Source organism: Mastigoproctus giganteus, chromosome 4, assembly GCF_048544385.1.
Source record: "Mastigoproctus giganteus isolate SK-2022 chromosome 4, ASM4854438v1, whole genome shotgun sequence".
NCBI lineage: Eukaryota > Metazoa > Arthropoda > Arachnida > Uropygi > Thelyphonidae > Mastigoproctus > Mastigoproctus giganteus.
This window is the reverse complement of record NC_143578.1, coordinates 109,708,063-109,728,002: the sequence shown is the minus strand read 5'-3', so window position 1 is coordinate 109,728,002 and position 19,940 is coordinate 109,708,063. Positions and strand designations below refer to the sequence as shown.

The window sequence follows — 19,940 nt, the reverse complement described above, 5'->3', positions numbered from 1 at the left end:
TGGCCACTAAACACAGCTGGATAAAAAAAAAGAGTTCTAAATTTACTATACTTCTAAGCACATATGCTCCAGATATTTTAAATAATTAATTATATTTATTAATTAATTTTATAACAAAATTAATTATAATAGTATTACCATTACCTCATTAGCAAAATGTATCCTCATTAATGGCATCCATTGCGTTCCTAACAGTTTATCCCACAGCATTCCTTTATTCCACACCTCTATAATAAGGCCTATATCCATACGGCTGGTCTCACTAGGAATGTTAATCATTTAATACATTAAAGCAATTATCTATTTAAAATTAATTATTTTTCAATGCATTAATAAGACTGAATGTCATTATTCAGTATTTAACAATACTTTTAGCTGTATCAATAAAATTATTAAAAGAATGATTACAGAAACTTCTCTGAACTGATAAAATTTTTGCTTAATTTGGATTAATGAAATTAACACAGTAAAACAGCACATGATATTTTAAAACAGCACCGAAAACTACAAATTCAGAGGTGAATTTAATTCAGAAATTAATAAAAAAGATTGGAATGCCACTGCCAAGTAAAACTTAAAAACTTGTAAAATTTATTTTGTTAAAGCTACATTGCATCATCCTATTGTACAGGAAAAGAGGAAACTTAAACAAAAGAAGCCTTTATACAGTCCAGCTGATGTGTTTATGGCCACTGGCATTTTTTGCAATTACCAAGAAGAACACCAGCAGGACTATGTAAAGATTTAATTTAAATTTTTTTTTCCTCCTGTACCATAGGACTTCAGAGGTAATGCAACCAAACAAAATAAATTTTACAACTTTTTAAGTTTTACATGGCAACGGTAGCATTCCAATCTTAACAAACATAGTAGCCCAGAGGGAAAAAGATATATCTTGTTTTATACTAAAAAAAAGTTTTTGTTTTTTTTAAATTCTGCTTGCAGTATAATAATCTGACCTTTACCTAATCAACTGCAATACTTATTAAATGTATTTTTTTAGAGAAAATTTTAAATTGAAAAATATTTTCAAAATACCAAAAGTTTTATTAATCATGCACATGTTACTACATTTTGCCAATTTCACTTGAGAATGCTGCATTAACACTTATCAATTTTAAAACTAAAATAAAACTGTACATTTAGGACACCAGACAGAGGAGGAGGAGCTTTTAATCTCAAACTGGATATTAACAAGCAACAGAATTGTTCAGGTTGACCTGTAAAGCGCATTGCCAATGCTGCCAGGTTAAATTCTCCAAGGAAGCTACTTAGAGTATCAAAATGTTCAGCCCTGGAGAGGTTGTGCAGGGCTTATGGGATAGAATTTTTCTCAGCATGGTCTGTGCTGTTTAACAGGAGAGACTGCTTATACAGGGATGGGATACACTTAAATAGAAGGGGTGCAAGAATATTTGCTAATGCTATCGAGGCAATGTTAAGTGGGTCAGAAAACTGATAGCTTGGGGGGGGAGGGTTCACATACTAATAGATTAATAGTAGCCACAGGCAAAGGTAGAAATGATTCTTGCGATGCTTCTACCGGAATGAGCAGCAGCCTGGAAAGCCAGTTGCTAGGGATTTCAGGAACTGCTGGGGATCATGAAACAAGTAAATACTGGGATGTGTTAGAGTAACTAAGGGTAAGAACAGTTGCATGTACACCAATGCTAGGAATATAGAAATTAACTTCAATGAATTTGAAGTGCTGGTCAAGACATCCAAGGCAGACATTGTTGGGATATCAGAGAGGTGGTAACACTCAGAAAAAAGGGATGCAAAATTGGAATTTGGGGAGCACACGTGTACAGAAAGGATAGACGTGATAGGAAGGGAGGAGGCACTATGCTGTTAGTCAAGAAACACAAATTTTAAAGAAGCGCATCCAGTTGACATAGATGGACAATGCAATGTTGAGTCAGTTTGGTGTGACATAAGCACTGAGAAAGCAAAAATAAGGATAGGAGTTTGTTACAGGCCTAATGATTCTGATGAGTAGAATGAATAATTATACAGAGAAATACACTGAATTATGACCAGCCCTATGAAAACTGAATGCGACTCATTGACCACGTGGGGTACGAGTGTGTGGAGATAATTGACCTATGTAGCATAGATAAGGTGTCAGCGGTTAAGTAGATAGTAAAAACCTCCTTATCCCTGCTTATTCCGAGCGTGATGGGTAAAAGGAAGGATTTATCGGACTTTGATAAAGGACAGATTGTGGGAGCTTGACAAGCTGGTGCCTTGATTTCCCAAACGGCTGAACTGGTGAGGTGTTCAAGAGCCGCCATTGTTAAAGCGTACCAGGACTTGCATCAAAATGGTCAAACAACGACGCGACGGCAAAACTGCAAAGGTCAAGGAAAGGTTGATGTTAGAGGTGAGCGCCAGGTCCGACAACTCGTACAGGTGAATAGGCGCAGCACTGTTGAAGAGTTGACTACACAATACGACATGGGCCAACCCAGAACAATATCTGGCATGACCATGCATCACACGCTTGCACATATGGGCTATACCAGCAGACGACCCCTATGGCATCCTCTCCTAACCAACGTTCATCGGCGTAAAAGACTCACCTGGTGCAAAAAAATGCAAGTTGGATGTTAGAAGACTGGAAGAAGGTGTGCTGGTCAGATGAGTAGTTATTTACTCCACACCGTGGATGGTTGTGTATGATTTGGCATTAACAACATGAGCCTCTTGAACCATCATGCATGGTATCAAAAGTGCAGGCTGGTGGAGGCAGTTGTATGGTGTGGGGCATGTTTCACTGGCAGGAACTTGGATCCCTGGTGTATGTGGAACAACATATCAGTGGTCTCTGGTATCATCAACTGCTTGCTGACTGTATACACCACGCTATGTTACACTTTTTACCGAATGGTGATGGTGTCTTCCAAAATGACAATGCGCCGAGCCATCGGGCACTTTTTGTACAGGAATGGTTTGAGGAACACAGTTCTGACTTCCAGCATATTGATTGGCCTCCGAACTCCCTAGATATCAATCTCACAGAGCACTTGTGGGACATTATGGAAGGGCATATCAGGAGTCTGGATACACCAATTACCTTCATACCTGCATTGCTGACTGCATTACACACAGCTTGGGTGGCCATACCTCCTGAACGCTTCCAAGAGCTTGTTGAATCAATGTCACATCAGACAGCTGCTGTACTAAGGGCAAAAGGAGGACCTACGAAGTATTAGGTATGTGGTCATAATTCAGTGATCACTCAGTGTAGAGTGGGCCAGAAAATCAGAGTGCCTTATAATGGGGTTTTTCAACTTCCCAGATATAGAATGGAACTTGTCGGTTGGTCACTCGCACACTGGCAAGGCATGGATTAATTGGATGATTGTTTTCTATAGAAGCATGTTAGAGAGGCAACAAGAGGAAGTAACGCCTTTGATCTGATTATCAGCAGTGATTATTCATGCATTAAGAATTTAGATAAAGGAACCACTAGGTGGCAGTGATCACAGTGTATTGATGTAGGATTAACTTAGAGGTGGGACGAACTCATGATGCTACCAACAGCAAATTCTAAATGGGAAGCATTAAAGGAAATAATTTTGGAAGCTACTAGGCTTTCTGTTCAAACTATGAAATACTGCTCTATTTTCAGGCTGAAATGATGTCAGATGAACTAATGAGACTTGTGGCAGAGAAGAAAAATGCATGGGATGTACATAAATTGTCAGGCAACACAGAAGCCTATGGTAGATGCTATGGTATGATTACTAGTCTGTAATCAAGTCACAAAGGAGGTTAGGCAAAAAAAAATCAAAGGCAGATTATGAAAAATCTTTGGCAAAGGATGCAAAGAAAAACAGCAAAGACTTCTTTAAGGAAGGGGATGAATCAGATTGGTCCACTTGATATCAATGGTTCCACTGTAGATGATCCTACTCAGATAGCTGCCGAACTAAATGAGTATTTTGCATCTACATTCACAAATGAGGAGTTATTCAAGGAGGAGCGGGCCAGATGTTTATCAAATTCTAACAGGGAGTTAAATGATTTTGTAGTAACTGAGAGCAAAGTGGAGGAGAAATCATTGAATTAAACATAAGAAAGGCACCTAGAGAGGTTTTTTTTTTTTTTTGGTAGTTATTGGCGCATCGGCTTCTGTGGCCATAGTGCACCTCCCAAGGTTTTTTGCAGTACTTTGATCCAAGCCCGAGGCGGGATTCGAACCCGCGACCTTTGAGTTGCCAGGCAGGCGCTTTACCCACCCAGCTAGCCCGGTCGGCTCCTAGGGAGGATAGGATCTATCCAGTTATATTGAAAGAGGCAGCAAAGAAGGTAAACAAACCCTTAGCCATAATTATGAGATCATCTTTGGACTCTGAGGAAGTCCCCACGGACTGGAGATGTGCAAATGTATCTCCAATTCACAAAGGGGGATTAAAGGGTGACATGAATAATTAACAGACCTATTAGTTTGACTTCTGTTCCTGAGAAAATAATGGAATCACTGGTTAAAGAAGCATTGCAGGATCATTTAGACAGCAGGGGAAGTCTTGTCTGACCAATTTGACTGGATACTGTGATGTGGTCACAAAGGAAATCGATGCAAAAAATAATTTTGATAACATATACAGGTAGCCCTCGATTTATGTCGGGGTGAGGTTCCTGGGGGGACAGGCGCAAATGGAACCCTTTATATAATTGAGTCAATCGGAAATCACAGGTTTAGATTCCGGGCACCAAACATTTTACCTGCCACTTTGCATCGATTGTTTTATTTTATTAACATTCTTCATAGTTGTAGTAATAGTCGATGGGGGCATATTCATAGCCGTACACACATTAGGGCACCTTTCATCAGATTCTATCCTACGAATATTGCACTAGGATTCAATTAACTACTTTTACCAGACATGGCATATCTTTATTCTATTAAATTAACACTTTAACACGATTTATTAACAGGATCATTAATAAAAAAATGCTAGCAAAATAAATTTCCAACACATGTAAATTGCGTAAACAACAACCAAGAGAATGCTTCACCACATGGACCTTTGCTACCCACATCCACAAGTGGTTACTTTGAGGGCGGGAATCCTTCTCGTCTCTGATACGAATGCGCTAATTGCTGATTGGCTCAGATTGTCCTAAATCACATGAACAGTGCATGATACATAGCACAGTATGATGCCGATAAATTTTGTCTGATGATTTTAAACTTTCAAATTTATAAAAAAAATTGCAAAAATAAATAAATAAAAATGGCAGTGTGGTTAGTGATCGGCACGAGGGCTACCTGTACTTGGATTTCATGTGCAACAGTATCAAAAGCCTTTCTAAGATGCAAGTATATAATATCAAAGTTATTCCCTGCATCCAGTTCTTTTGTGACAGCATCATAGTGTCCAATCAAATTGGTCAGGCAAGACTTCCCCTTAACAAAACCATGCTGTGTCCGAGCTATAACTGAAGTCTTGTCTCGATGATCCTGCAGTGCTTCTTTAACCAGTGCGTCCCTTAATTTTCCTGGAACAGAAGTTAAACTCAAAGTCTATAATTACTTGTAGGAGGATCAGCCTTTGATCCTCCTTTGTGAATTGGGGTCACATTTGCACATCTCCAGTCTGTGGGTAACTCCCATGAGTCCAAGGAAGCTCTCATAATTATGGCTAAGGGTTTGCTTACTTCCTTTGCTGCCTCCTTTAATATAACTGGATAGATCCCATCCACCCCTGGTGCCTTTCTTGTGTTTATCTTCAACAATTTCTCCTCCACTTTACTCTCAGTTATTACAAGATTATCTAGCTTACTGCCAGAGTTGAATACACCTCTGGCATTCCCCTAGCTGAATAACTCCTCATGTGTGAATGTCAATGCAAAATATTCATTTAGTTTGTTAGCTACATGAGCAGGATCATCAACAGTTGACCCATCGATATCAAGTGGACCAATCTGATTCATCCCCTTCCTTCTAGAGTTTACATAAGTAAAGAACTCTTTGCTGTTTTTCTTTGCATCACTTGCCAAAGATTTCTCGTAATCTGCCTTCACCTGCTTAACCTCCTTTGTAACTTGGTTACAGATCAACTTGTATCTATCATAGGCTTCTGTGTGACATGTTAATTTATATGTATCCCATGCATTTTTCTTCTCTGTCATGTCTCATTAGTTCATCTGACATCCATTTAGGCCTAATCCTTGAACAATATTTTTTAATTGGTATGTAAAGCCTAGTAGCTTCCAAGATAAGTTCTTTGAATGCTTCCCATTTTGAATTTGCTGTTGGTAACATCTTCAGTTGGTCCCACTGTATAGAATTTAAATACTGTCTCAGACCATTGTAGTCGCCTTTACGAAAGCAATAACCCTTCCCTTTACCCCTAATGGTAGTTACCTCTTTGAGTAAATCTCACTTCAGCACACTATGATCACTGCCACCTAGTGGTTCCTTTATCTGCAGATTCTTAATGCATGAAGAATCACTAATGATAATGAAATCATGAGTATTACTCCCTCTAGTTGCTTCCCGAACATGCTGATGTAGAAAACAATCATCCAATAAATCCAAAAGCCTTGCTAGTGTGTGAGTGACCAACCCACAATTCCAGTCAATATCTGGGAAATTAAAATTCCCCATTATAAGACTCTCTGATGTACTGGCCCACTCTATTTCCCTGTACAGTTTCTTATTATACTCATCAGAGTCATTAGGCCTATAGCACACTCCTACTCTCAATTTCGATCTCCCAATGCTTATGTCACGCCAAACTAACTCGACAAATCAGTTTGGTGTGACATCGATATCGACTGGCTTCACTTCCTTGGATTTTATGTGTTTCTTAACTAATAGCATAACCTCTCCTCCCTTCCTATCCTGTCTATCCTTTCTGTAGATGTACTCCCCAAATTCCAGTTCTGCATTCCATATATCTGTGTGACACCACGTCTCTGATATCCCAATAATATCCGCCTTTGATGCTTTGAGCAATACCTCAAATTCATCAAATTTATTTACCAAACTCCTAGCATTGGTGTACACGCAAGTATACATGCACCTGTTTCTATTCTTAGCTACCCTAACCCAACCCATGTGTTTACTTGTACCGCAATGACTCCCAGCAGTCACTGAAATATCCTGCATCTTGTTTTTCAGGCTTCTGCTCATTCCAATAGAAGCAATGCAAGAATTACTTTCATCTCTGCCAGTGGTTACTGTTATTCTATTAGTCTTTGTATCCCACCAAGCTAGCAGTTTTCCGACCCACCTAACACTGCCTCGATAGCATCAGCAAATATTCTTGCACCCTTTCTATTTAAGTGTATCCCATCTGTGTAGAAGCAGTCGCTCCTGTTAACAAGTACACATTTTTAAAATTTTTCTTGGTGAGAGAACCACTCTGTTCAATTCACCAATCTCGTTTCCATTCTCTATACTCATTCAGCAGCTCTACATCATTCCAAAAATGAGGCCTCCAGATCTGTATGCAGTACCCAAAGTGTGGCTTGACCACTGAAAGGGGATAATCACCTCCTTATCCCTGCTAAAAAAAATTCCAGGAGCTACTTTTGAAGCCTGTCTGCACTGCTCAGAAATTTCATATCTGACTAACAATTACTCTCAGGTCTTTTTCATTCTCTGAATGTGGTTAGTACACTCAGTACCCTGAGTGTAGAATCCACAAATTAGATTATTACTCTGGGGCTACTGCTACCCATATGCAGTACAAGTCGACCGCCACTAATCCGGCAGTGTTGGGATCTATGGGGTGCAGGATCACCGCTGGTTATTTTAGCACATACAGTTTACCCAACAGCTAACCATCCTCATCCTACCTTTAACACGTTGACTGCCAAGCTAGTTTAAGAAAAAAATTCCCCAGAGACCAAAAATATTTAGCAAATAATTTGATTAGAAATTCTAAAATAAATATTGTAATGTTAGTGTTGTCATTTTTTCGCTTAAAATATCAAAAAAAAAGGCTTTTTTTTATGTCGCATATATGTGGCCAACGTGGCCCAGTAGGTTACTTTATTTCTTGAGAAGCCACGTCAGCCACATACGTGTGACGCTATTATGGCATACATATGAAGGTCGTTTGTGATTAGTTTATTGCATGCACAGCAAGTGCTGCAATAAAAGTGAAATAAAATAAACTCTCAAACATCGCAATAAGTTTGTCAGTATTGTTAGAGATTTTATGAAAACAAGTTCGCTAGCAAGCTGTATTATCCATCATATTGTGTTGTGTTTTTCCATAAGTTTATACAAGTTTGTTGTAAAAAAAAAAAAAATCTAAAAAGAAATGGCTAAAATAAAATTACTAAAATAAGAGGAACTGAGAGAAATTGCTGGAATTTACAATTAAGCAAGTTAAACTTCTCACAGACACACTGCTGTAGAGTTTTTTCAGAAGTCCAACTTTACTTCTTATGGACAATGTACGGTGTTTGCGGTTTACACCGCGAGAGGCACTTCCTTTATGCACTGGAACCATGGCTGGAGAAAAATGTGAGCAGGTTATAATAATAAATGCAGAAAAACAAGTGGAAATGGCTTGCCAGTGTTTACAAGTTCGCACCCACAGCTGATGTTACAACCAATGCCACCAAAACAGTAGCAGTAAGTCAGTGCCGACCTGGGAAATTTGAAATTACGTTCGCGGAAATTATTTCCAAATTAGTGGTGGAACCGGATTACCAGTGGCCGGATTGGTGATGGTCGACCTGTATATGATATCAAAATTATTTTTGAATCAAGTTACTTTGTGACAACATTATAGTATCCAATCAAATTGGTCAGACAAAACTTCCCCTTAACAAACCCATCTGTGTCTGAACAATAACTGCAGTCGTGTCTAGATGATCATGCAGTGCTTCTTTAACCAGTGCTTCCATTAATTTCCCCAGAACAGAAGCTAAACTAACAGGTCTGTAATTACTTGTGTCACCCATTGATCCCCCTTTGTGAACTAGGGTTACATTTGCACATCTCCAATCCATGGGGACCAGTAGCGTAGCTACCCTTTTTCTGGCCCGGAGGCAAAGAACATGTTCAGGTCCCCTACTTAATTAATGAAAATTTCAAAAAGAGAAGACAGCCAAAGACCCTAGGCTCCGGGCCGGAAGGCACTTGCCTTGCCTGCCTACATTGTAGCTACACCGCTGATGGGGACCATCCACGAGTCCAAGGAAGCTCTCATAAGTATGGCTAAGGGTTTGCTTACTTCTTCTGCTGCCTCCTTTAAATATAACTGGATAGATTCCATCCCACCCAGATGCTTTTCTTATGTTTAACTTCAACAATTTCTCCTCCACTTTACTCTCATTATTACAAAATCATTTGACCCAATGCCAGAGTTTAAAACACTTTGGGCATTCCCTTCCCCAAATAACTCAGCATGAGTGAGTGAGTGAATGAGTGCATAATACTCATTCAGTTTGTCAGCTATCTGAGCAGGATCATCAACAGTCAAAACATCAATATCAAGTGGACCAATCTGATTCATCCCCTTTCTTCTAAATTTTACATAAGTAAAGAATTCTTTGCTGTTTTTCTTTGGATCTTTTGCCAAAGATTTCTCGCAATCTGCTTTCGCCTGCCTAACCCTTTGTGACTTCATTACAGACAGCTTATATCTACCATAGGCTTCTGTGTCACCTGATAATTTAAATGCATCCCATGCATTTTTCTTCTCTACCACAAGTCTAATTAGTTCATCTGACATCCATTCAGGCCTACACCTGAAACAATATTTCTTAGTTGGTATGAAGAGCCTAGTAGCTTCCAAGATTAATTCTTTGAATGCTTCCCATTTAAAATTTTCTGTTGGTAACATCGGTTGCTTCAATTGTATAGAATTTAAGAACTGTTTCAGAACTCCGTAGTCACCTTTACAAAAGCAAAAACCCTTTCCTTTACCCCTGATGATAGTTATATCTTTGAGTAAATCCCACATCAGATACTGTGATCACTGCCACCTAGTGGTTCCTTTATCTACAGATTCTTAATGCACGAAGAATCACTGCTGACAATCAGATCCCTCTGGTTGCCTCTCGAACACGCTGCTGTGGAAAACAATCATCCAAATCCACAAAAGCCTTTGAAGTGTTTGAGTCCCCAGCCCACAAGTTCCAAATTATGAAAAAAAATTCAGCACTAGTCTGAAATCAAGTAATTAGAGGTAGTTAGCCATTGTTAAGGCAGATTATAAGAAATCTTTGGCTAAAATTACAAAGAGGAGCAACAGAGATATCTTTCCTTATGTTAACACTAAAAAGAAAGGACTGAACCACATTAGTTCATCCATTAAATAAAAATGGCTTAACTACTGATGATTCTGTTCAGATTACTGCAAAACTGAATACTTTCCACTGATAAGTAGTTTGCACCTTTGCATGACTTGCATCTTCTTTACCAAGGAGTGGAGTTCATGGGGATGGGAGATAGCAGAAGCATTAATTTTGCGATAAGAGATGAAGGTAAAAGAAAACCTGTTGAAGCTAAAATAAATAAGGATGCAGTAAAAGAGGTAAGTAAGCCCTTAGTCATCATGCCGACAGTAATCCTTAGGTTCAGGGGAATGATCCCACAAATTGGAAATGTGGAAATATCTTCCAACATTCATAAAGTAGCATAAAAACCAAACAATTTCAGACCTGAGTGCGTAACCTCCACTCCCTGAATCAATGATTAAATAAGTAATGTAGCATCACCTTGACAAAAAAGCAGTTGTTTTTTAAAAAAAACATGAATTTTTAAGGGGAGATCATGACTGACAAATCTGATTAGCTGCTATGACACAGTAACAAAGGAACTAGATGGAAAAAATAATTTTCACAATGTTGGCAAGAAGATCAATGACAAGAATTAGAGCATGCTACTGCAACAAGACCTAGAAAAATTAGGAAGATAGGATGATAAATAAATAAATTTTCTGTTTATACTCCAGGACAACCACAACATTCAGAGAAGTTCACAAGACAGAGAGAAATACAAAAAACAGCACTGCATTTAAGCATTCATAGGCTTGAGCCACAGTCACTAAAAGCACGTGTACTTATACAACCTTGCACTAAACACTCGGCTACATCAACCAATATAAGTGGGCAACTAAGGGTTGCCCCCTTATGGCATTGATAAATGTGCGTATACAGGTAGCTTTTACTCCAAAATAACATACCAGTTGAGTGACACCTCACTCAAGACTAAGATGGATGAAAAAGACGTACAGAGTAATTGCATAGTTTAAGATGAATTTTTTGGAATAGTGCAGACAAGCCACCAGGGCAGCTCGCATGGTTCTGTCAGTGATATATATAGGAATTTTACAAGCAGGTACAAGGAGGGTTTCCCCCGGCTGATGCTCTATAAGCTTGTTTTCTTGCATCGTTGCCATTAATTAATACTAATATCCTGTTGTATAAGGGAATTGCTAGGTCTCACCTCAAGTACTACGTGCAGGTCTCGAAGCGTCACATCATGAAAGATGCAGAACTACTGAAACAATGCAGAGAATAATAAGATCAGTAAGGTCCGCAAAAGGATACGACCTTTCATCCACCCTTACCAAGAAAGAGTTCGGAGTTATGCAAATTGCAGCAGCTGGAATTAGATATCTGTGAGGATGGTTGGTTGGTTGGTTTTTGATTTTTTTATGACATAAAAACAACTATGGTTATAATGTGCCAGCCACATCACCATCTGTGAAGAGACCTGACTGAAGTGTTTAAGGCTTTCGACTGATTGTGTAAATTAAATGCTGATGGCATCCTTATTCTTTCTTGACCTTGATAAAGGCACATAAATTTAAATTGAAAAAGGATGGTTGCAAGATAGATGTGCAAATATTTGCCTTCATCCAGAAAGTATTTTGAACAAATACTTATTTGGTTTTGTGGAAGTGTGAATAAATTTAGAGAATGATTAGAAAAATTATTAGAGCAGAAACACAAATCGTGTTTTTTTTTTTTCTTGCTGATTGTATACACTTGCCTCCTTGCATCATTTGCCACTACTACTATTAGCTCAAAAAGAAAAAATATGGACACCTACATTCTGACCTTTTCATCATTTTGCTAAGAACTTAAACTTAGTAATAACCTAACTTCGGCCAGATCAGTACTGGAGGCTGCATGGGTGGCCACTTGAAAGCAATCCAACACATCACTCACATAACTTTCAGATTATTGGCCACTTTTGACAGATTTTCCTATACTCCCTTGTCAAAGTTATTAACCCTGCACTGTGTGTACTGTTTAATAATGTTAAAATAAGGTTTACATTATTAACTGTAATATAATGTAATGGAATACTTACATTACTAAATGTAAGGCTCTTATCAGCTGGAAACAGAAATCCATCCACAAGTAACTTATAAAATGCACAGGGTGATGGTGGGGGGGGTAGATTTCAACATGGTACATAACTTGGGACAGGGCTATTCAATTAGTACATTGGGTGGGCCACTTTCAGAAGGTTCAGCAATCTGGCTGGCTATTACAATTATGTATTAATAATTTGAATATTAAGAAGTATTTACTGCTTAGGTATTATCAATATATGTAAGCTACTTTCACAGACAAGTAAAAGACTCCACAATTAATGTAAATATTCAATTACATTTTAACCCATTGCAGTCTGATATCACAACGACCACAACACTGTAAAATTCCACTTGAAATCCAATGTTGTGGCCACACTGTCCTGCTGTGCTGGTGCAATTATTATACTTCCATCTATTTACATTTGATATAAACAATCTGAAAAACTAAACTGATGTTTATATTCAATTGTTAATGGCTGGTGCCTTTGTGAAAAGATAACGAAAATTTTTCCCACTGTGCTGACTCAATATACACTGAAAGGACATAATTCATGTGATACCTGGTTCCTGGGCAACGCTACGCTATCATCCCTCTCACTGGTGGACAAACCCACCACTTCGGGTATATGGGTATACTGCATTCACGTAGATGGTAATTCAATGCCAGTATGGATAAACGTGAGTTAACCGACTTTGAAAGAAGGATGATAGAAGCTATCCAACACATGGGTCACTCTATCACGGAGGTGGTACAGAAATTGCACTATCCCCATTTGACAGTATCAAGTATGTATTGGGAATATACAATTTCCAGAATAACATCTCATCATGGACAGCGCTGTGGGCGGAGAAAGGTGGTGGATGAACATGGCCGTCGACGCATCTGTCTCACATTGTTTCAGCCAACCGGAGAGCAACGATGGCACAGGACTCTAAGCCTCAACTGGGCACTGGACCGTGTTTGATTGGAGACGGGTCTCCTGGTCCAATAAGTCCAGTTTCCAGTTATTTCAAGTGGATGGGACGGTGCATATCTGGTGGAAACTGCACAGAGCTATGCACCTGTCATGTCAAAAAGGAACTATTCTGGCAGGTGGACGGTCAGTTATGGTCTGGGGTGTGTTCAACTGGCACACATTGAGACCTCTGGTACATCCAGACACATCTCTGAATGGTCCAGGTTATGCGTCCATCCTTGCAGACCATCTGTATCCCTTCATGGTCATTGTGCACCCACAGGGCAATTGACTCTTCCAGCAGGACAATGCACCTCCCCACAGAGCCGTGGTGACTAGAACATGGTTCGAAGAGCATTCTGCAGATTATAGCGCCATGGAATGGCCTCCCCATTCATCAGACAAACCCTGTGAAGCATCTTTGGGATGTTGTGGAAAGGTCCATTCGAGCTTTGGATTCTCCACCCAGGAATGCAACTGAATTATGGACAGGAGTGCACAAGCATGGATGGATGGAAATACCTGTGGAACACTTTTGTGAACTAGCAGAGTCAATGCCTCACCGTGTGACTGCCCTTATCAGTGCAAAAGGTGGCCCTACCTATTACTACATAGGTATCCCATGATTTCTGTCCACTCAGTATAGTACTGCATCTTTTTATACTTCATATGAATGATCTGAAAAACTAAATCAATGTTTACATTTAATTGTTAACAGCAGGCTGGGTGTGTAGGTTTTTTTTTATTTATTTATTATTATTTTTTTTTTTTTCAGTCCTCTTCCAGTCCAATTTAGTGTGACCATTGGCTTTTACAATTATGAAATTTTTATTTCCCAGTAATGTAATGCAATGTTTACTGATGTTTATATTCAATTGTTAATGGCAGATAGCACTGATTTTTTTTTTTTTTTTTTTTTCATCTTCCAAGACTAGTATTACGGCTGTTCTGGCCATCAGCATTTCCATTTATGAAATTTGTTTTCCTGCTCTACTGGCACAATGATTGTACTGTCATTTTCATAAGCTTCATCTGAACAATTTGAGGAACTAATGCAATGTTTATTGATGTTTATATTCAATTGTTAATGACAGACTGATTTGCTTTTTCAGATTAGAAGTCACAGGTTAAATTCTTTTGGTGGTGATGAAACCAAGAAAATTGTCAGGTCTCACGATTTATTAGTTTCATCATCAGAAAGAACTTTATGAGATCTTGACATCATGTCTAAATACTTCATTCTGATTATGAAAACAAGAAATTGTCAGACCTCTCTGATGAAGAAATTGAAGAGAGGGGAAAAAAAAGGTAATTTCCAACTATTCCATGTGGGGAGAATGGCTTTCAGTTTTACTAAGTGAACTACAGCCATTTTTTGGTGTTATTATCAACATGGAACTAAATGAAAACTCTGATACAAAGGAATATTGGTCTGAAGAACAAACAGAAATTCCTAACAGAACAGAATTGCATTTTTAAGAATGTATAAAATTATCAATTATCTGGATGGTAAATTTGATGAACATTTTCTTCCAGGAAGAAATATTAATCCAGAGGCTTTTAAAATGTTTTATCATGCTATTTTATATGTCAGGTCATATAAACCCAAAAATAAATTTTGAACATCACGTTACAATTAGTTATTGTTTTGTTTGTTGGAACTGGAATGCAAGGGGAAGGCAATGAAAATAATGCTGGATTGCAAAGGCTTAAAAAGCTAAGTACATAAAAAATGAAATTTTTCTTTTATTGATATAAAACTGAAATACTTTTTCTTTGACAACATTCATAAACTTCCTTTGGCAAGCTGCAAGCAAAATGTGGGCTGTAGCCACACGTGAATAGCACTAACTTCAGGGTTAATGACACAGACTTTAGTATTACGTATATTAAGTATACGTAATACTTAATATAAAGTATACGTAATACTTAATATACGTAAAACCATTATTTCGTTCGAATCTTGCAGCCATTGTTTTTGTATATAGTGTAGAGAATTCAAATTTTTAATTGAGGTAGTTAGGTAACTCAAAAGTATAATTTATAGAGTAACATGCTTCACTGTTTCTATTAGATAGCGTAGTATTGACATTTAAAATCAATAAAATAAATTAATTTAATTTATTGATTTTATTAATTTAAAGTATCATGCCCCAAACTAGAGCAGCAAAGAAACGGGCACAAAATGGCAGGAGTGCTGTGACTCGGGGGGGGGGGGGGGGGGGGCGATTCTCCAACGCATCAGAGCCTAAAAAAATGTGCGACTTGTGAAATGTTTGCCGAACTCTCTGGAACGGAACATGATATTGCCATGGGGGATGTCTTTGTGTGCGCAATGTAAGGAGTGTAAGGAAATCAGGCGACAACTCAGCGTTGTTATGGGCCTATATGAGAGTTTGAAGGACAGGGTGGATGCCCTCGAAAGATCTAAATTGAGGGGCCCATCAGGCTCTCAGCTGCCCACATCAATGCCAGAGCTTGCACTTGGTCATCACGCAAAACAGCGGCAACACCCAAGGCAGAATGGGCTGGTCCCTCAGGAACTAGTAGTTGTTGGAGACTATTGTCAGGGAAACGGGAAACATGCTTTGTAAAAAAAGATAGGTGGAACAGGACTACGGTATGTCTCCCAGGGGCAAAGGTTGATGACGTTGTAGAGCAGATATCTTTTAAGGGCACAAAAGGTGATATAGTTGTACACGTTGCGACTAATGATATTAGGAGTAGGAGACCAGCAGAATTACTTAACAAGTACAGGTCACTGTTGAACAAAAGCCGGGAATTAGGGTTGAATTTGAAAGTGTCTGCAATTCTGCCCAGACAAGATAGAAGGGAGTATATGATGAAAGCCTTGTCGATCAATTCAGCCCTGGAAAGATTGTGCAAGGGTCAAGGGGTAGAATTTTTTTCAGCCTGGACTGTACTTGTTAACAGGAGAGACTGCTTCTACAGGGATGGGGATACACTTAAATAGAAAGGGTGCAAGAATATTTGCTGATGCTATCGAGGCAGTGTTAGGTGGGTCGGAAAACTGATAGCTTGGGGGGATACAAGGACTAATAGTTTAACAGTAGCCGTAGGCAGAGGTGATGGTGATTCTTGCACAACTTCTATTGCCGACCGGGCTAGCCGAGTGGGTAAAGTACCTGCCCGGCAACCCAAAGGTCGCGGGTTCGATTCCCGCCTCGGGCTTGGATCAAAGTACTGCAAAAAAAAACCTTAGGAGGTGCAATATGGCCACAGAAGCCGATGCGCCAACAACTACCAAATCAAAAAAAAAAAAAAAAAAACAACTTCTATTAGAATAAGTAGCGACCTGGAGTGTGGGGTGTTGGGGGTTTCAGGGACGGATGGCAGTCATCCTGAAATAGGTGGGTATATGGGATGGGTTAGGGCAACTAGGAGTAGGAGCATGTATGCTTGCATGTATACCAATGCTAGAAGTATAGTGAATAAATTTGATGAATTTGAAGTGTTGGTCAAGACACCAAAGGCGGATACTGTTGGGATAGCAGAGACGTGGTATCACACAGATATAAGGAATGCTGAACTGGAATTTGGGGAGTACAATGTGTACAGTAAGGATAGACAGGATAGAAAGAGAGGAGGTGTTATGCTGTTAATTAAGAAAAACATAAAATCAAAAGAAGTGCATCCAGTTGATATAGATGAACAGTGCACTGTTGAGTCAGTTTGGTGTGACATAAGCACTGCGAAAGCAAAAATAAGAGTAGGAGTGTGTTACAGGCCTAATGACTCAAATGAGTACAATGAACAATTGTACAGAGAAATAAAGTGGGCTAGTATGTCTTATAATGGGGGATTTTAACTTCCCAGATATTGACTGAAACTTGTGGTTGGTCACTCACACACTAGTCAGACTTTTGTGGATTTATTGGATGATTGTTTTCGGCAGCAGCATGTTCGAGAGGCATCCAGAGAAAGTAATACTCTTGATCTGGCTATCAGCAGTGATCATTCGTGTATTAAGAATTTGCAGATAAAGGAACCACTAGGTGTCAGTGATCACAGTGTACTGATGTGGGATTTACTTAAAGATTTAATTACTATCAGGGGTAAAGGAAAGGGTTTTTGCTTCCATAAAGGTGACTACAGTGGTCTCCGACAGTTTTTAAATTCTGTACAGTGGGATAAACTGACGATGTTACCAACAGTAAATTCTAAGTGGGAAGCATTCAAGGAATTAATTGTGGATGCTACTAAAAGTTTCATACCTATTAAGAAATATTGTTCAAGGTTTAAGCCTAAATGGTTACCTAATGAACTAATGAGACTCGTAACAGAGAAGAAAAATGGATGGGATGCATATAAATTATCAAGCGACTCAGAAGCCTATGGCAGATATAAGCTAGTCTGTAATCAGGTCACAAAGGAGGTTAGGCAGATTACGAGAAATCCTTGGCAAAAGATGCTAAGAAAAACAGCAAGGATTTCTTTACTTATATAAACTCTAAAAGGAAGGGAATGAATGACATCAATGGTTCGACTGTTGATGATCCTGCTCAGATAGCAAACAAACTGAATGAGTATTTTGCATCTACATTCACACATGAGGAATTATTAAGGTTTGAAAATGGTAGAAGGATATCAAATTGTAGCAGGATACTTAATGATTTTGTAATAACTGAAAGCAAAGTGGAGGAGAAATTGTCAAAGTTGAACATAAGAAAAGCACCTGGGGTGGATGGGATCTATCCAGATATATTAAAGGAGGCAGCAAACCAACTAAGCAAACCCTTAGCCATAATTATGAGAGCATTCTTGGACTCAGGGGAGGTTCCCACGGACTGGAGACGTGCAAATGTACCCCAATTCACAAAGGGGGATCGAAGGGTGACACAAGTAATTACAGACCAGTTAGTTTAACTTCTGTTCCAGGTTAAATAATGGAGCCACTGGTTAAAGATGCACTGCAGGATCATCTAGACAAGACTGCATAATTCAGACACAGCATGGGTTTTTTAAGGGAAAGTCTTGTCTGACAAATTTGATAGGATATTATGATGTGGTTACAAAGGAACCAGATGCAAAAAATAATTTTGATATCATATATTTGGATTTCAGGAAAGCTTTTGACACTGTTGCACATGGAAGACTATTGTACAAATTGTAGCAGAATAGTATTAAAGGTAAGTTGCTACAATGGATAAAAGGATGGTTAAGTGGGAGAAGACAGAGGGTGGTAATCAACGGGTGCTGCTCTTCGTGGACTAATGTTATTAGTGGAGTCCCACAGGGTTCGGTGTTACGTCCACTGTTGTTTTGTATATTTATCAATGATATTGATGAAGGTATATCAGGCTTAATGTCGAAGTTTGCAGATGATAGGTTGGCAGGGTGTTAATGACAGTAATGGCAGTGTGCTACTGCAACAGGATCTAGATAATTTGGGCAGATGGGCTAAGAAGTGGCAACTGAAGTTTAACCTTGACAAATGCAAAGTACTGCATATGGGTAGAAGTAACCCCAGAGAAACGTACCAACTGTGTGGTACTACACTTAAGGTGGTAGAAAATGAAAAAGACCTGGGAGTAATTGTGCAGTCAGATATGAAGTTTTCTGAGCAATGCAGACAGGCTGCCAGGGCAGGTCATGGGGTTTTGTCAATGATATATAGGAATTTTGCTAGATGGGAGAAGGAGGTAATTGTCCCTCTGTATAAGGCAATGGTCAGGGCATGCCTTGAGTACTGCGTACAGGTCTGGAGGCCTCATTTTAGGAAGGATGTAGATTTACTTGAGCATGTACAGAGAAGGGCAACAAGATTGGTGAGGAGAATGAAGGGATCCGCTTACCAAGAGAGGCTTAAGTTCTGCAAACTGCAGTGGCTGGAGACTAGGCACCTGCGCTGCGTGGTGATCTGATTGAGGTGTATATGGCCTTGAATGGGTTGAGCACGCTGAATTCTGATAGGATCTTTCCACTTGTTCAGATTACGAACCTAAGGGGGCATAAATTCAAATTAAGAAAAGACAGATGTAGAATAGATGTGCAGAAATTTGCCTTTAGCCAGCAGGTGGTTAATTGCTGGAACAAACTTCCATCTGTCATTGTGAAAGTTGATAGGTTGAATAAATTGAAGGAGGTACTGGACAGACATTTGGAGGGAATGGTGTGATTTTTTTTTTTTTTTTCTCATACACTTGCTTTCTTGCATCACATGCTGCCACTACTACTACTACTTTCATACAGTGTACAAAAGCAAGCCAATAAGGTACAGCATCCTGTGATCCTGGATATTTGCAAGAAGGAAGGAGCATACCTTATTTTTCTATAAAAGATGTTAAATTTAGGTCTGGAAGCTACGCGTATGGAAAAAAAAAGCAAATCAAGAGAAGACTGACAGTACAGAAACTGGTCACAGAAAATGATCATGAAAGTTTAAGTTCAATGACAGAGAACTAGAATTATTAAAAAGAATTGGTTTTAATTTCAGGATGGAAGACTTATGACAGCTTAAAGTGCTAGAATATACTGGGATAACATATTATAATTATGAAATACCTTTAAAGCAATAGTCACAAAAACCATAAATATACTTATGCCATTAAGAAAATACAGAACAAGGAGAATGCAAAGTCGAATAGTGAGATAGTCTTTTTAATTTAGTAGAAAAAGACAGCATGAGGATAGAGAGTACCAAAAGGTACCAAAGCCT

At 38.9% G+C, this 19,940-nt stretch overlaps 1 protein-coding gene across 1 annotated transcript in view; it reads right to left on the bottom strand.

Annotated features, from left to right (window-relative positions):
- Positions 1-19,940, bottom strand: part of unc-13 (protein unc13 homolog) — a 1,321,962-nt gene that overhangs the window by 1,214,136 nt on the left and 87,886 nt on the right. The window contains exon 4 of the mRNA XM_090372343.1: positions 145-262. Within this exon, the coding sequence (XP_090228469.1) occupies positions 145-262 (118 nt within the window). The remainder of the gene's footprint in view (positions 1-144; positions 263-19,940) is intronic.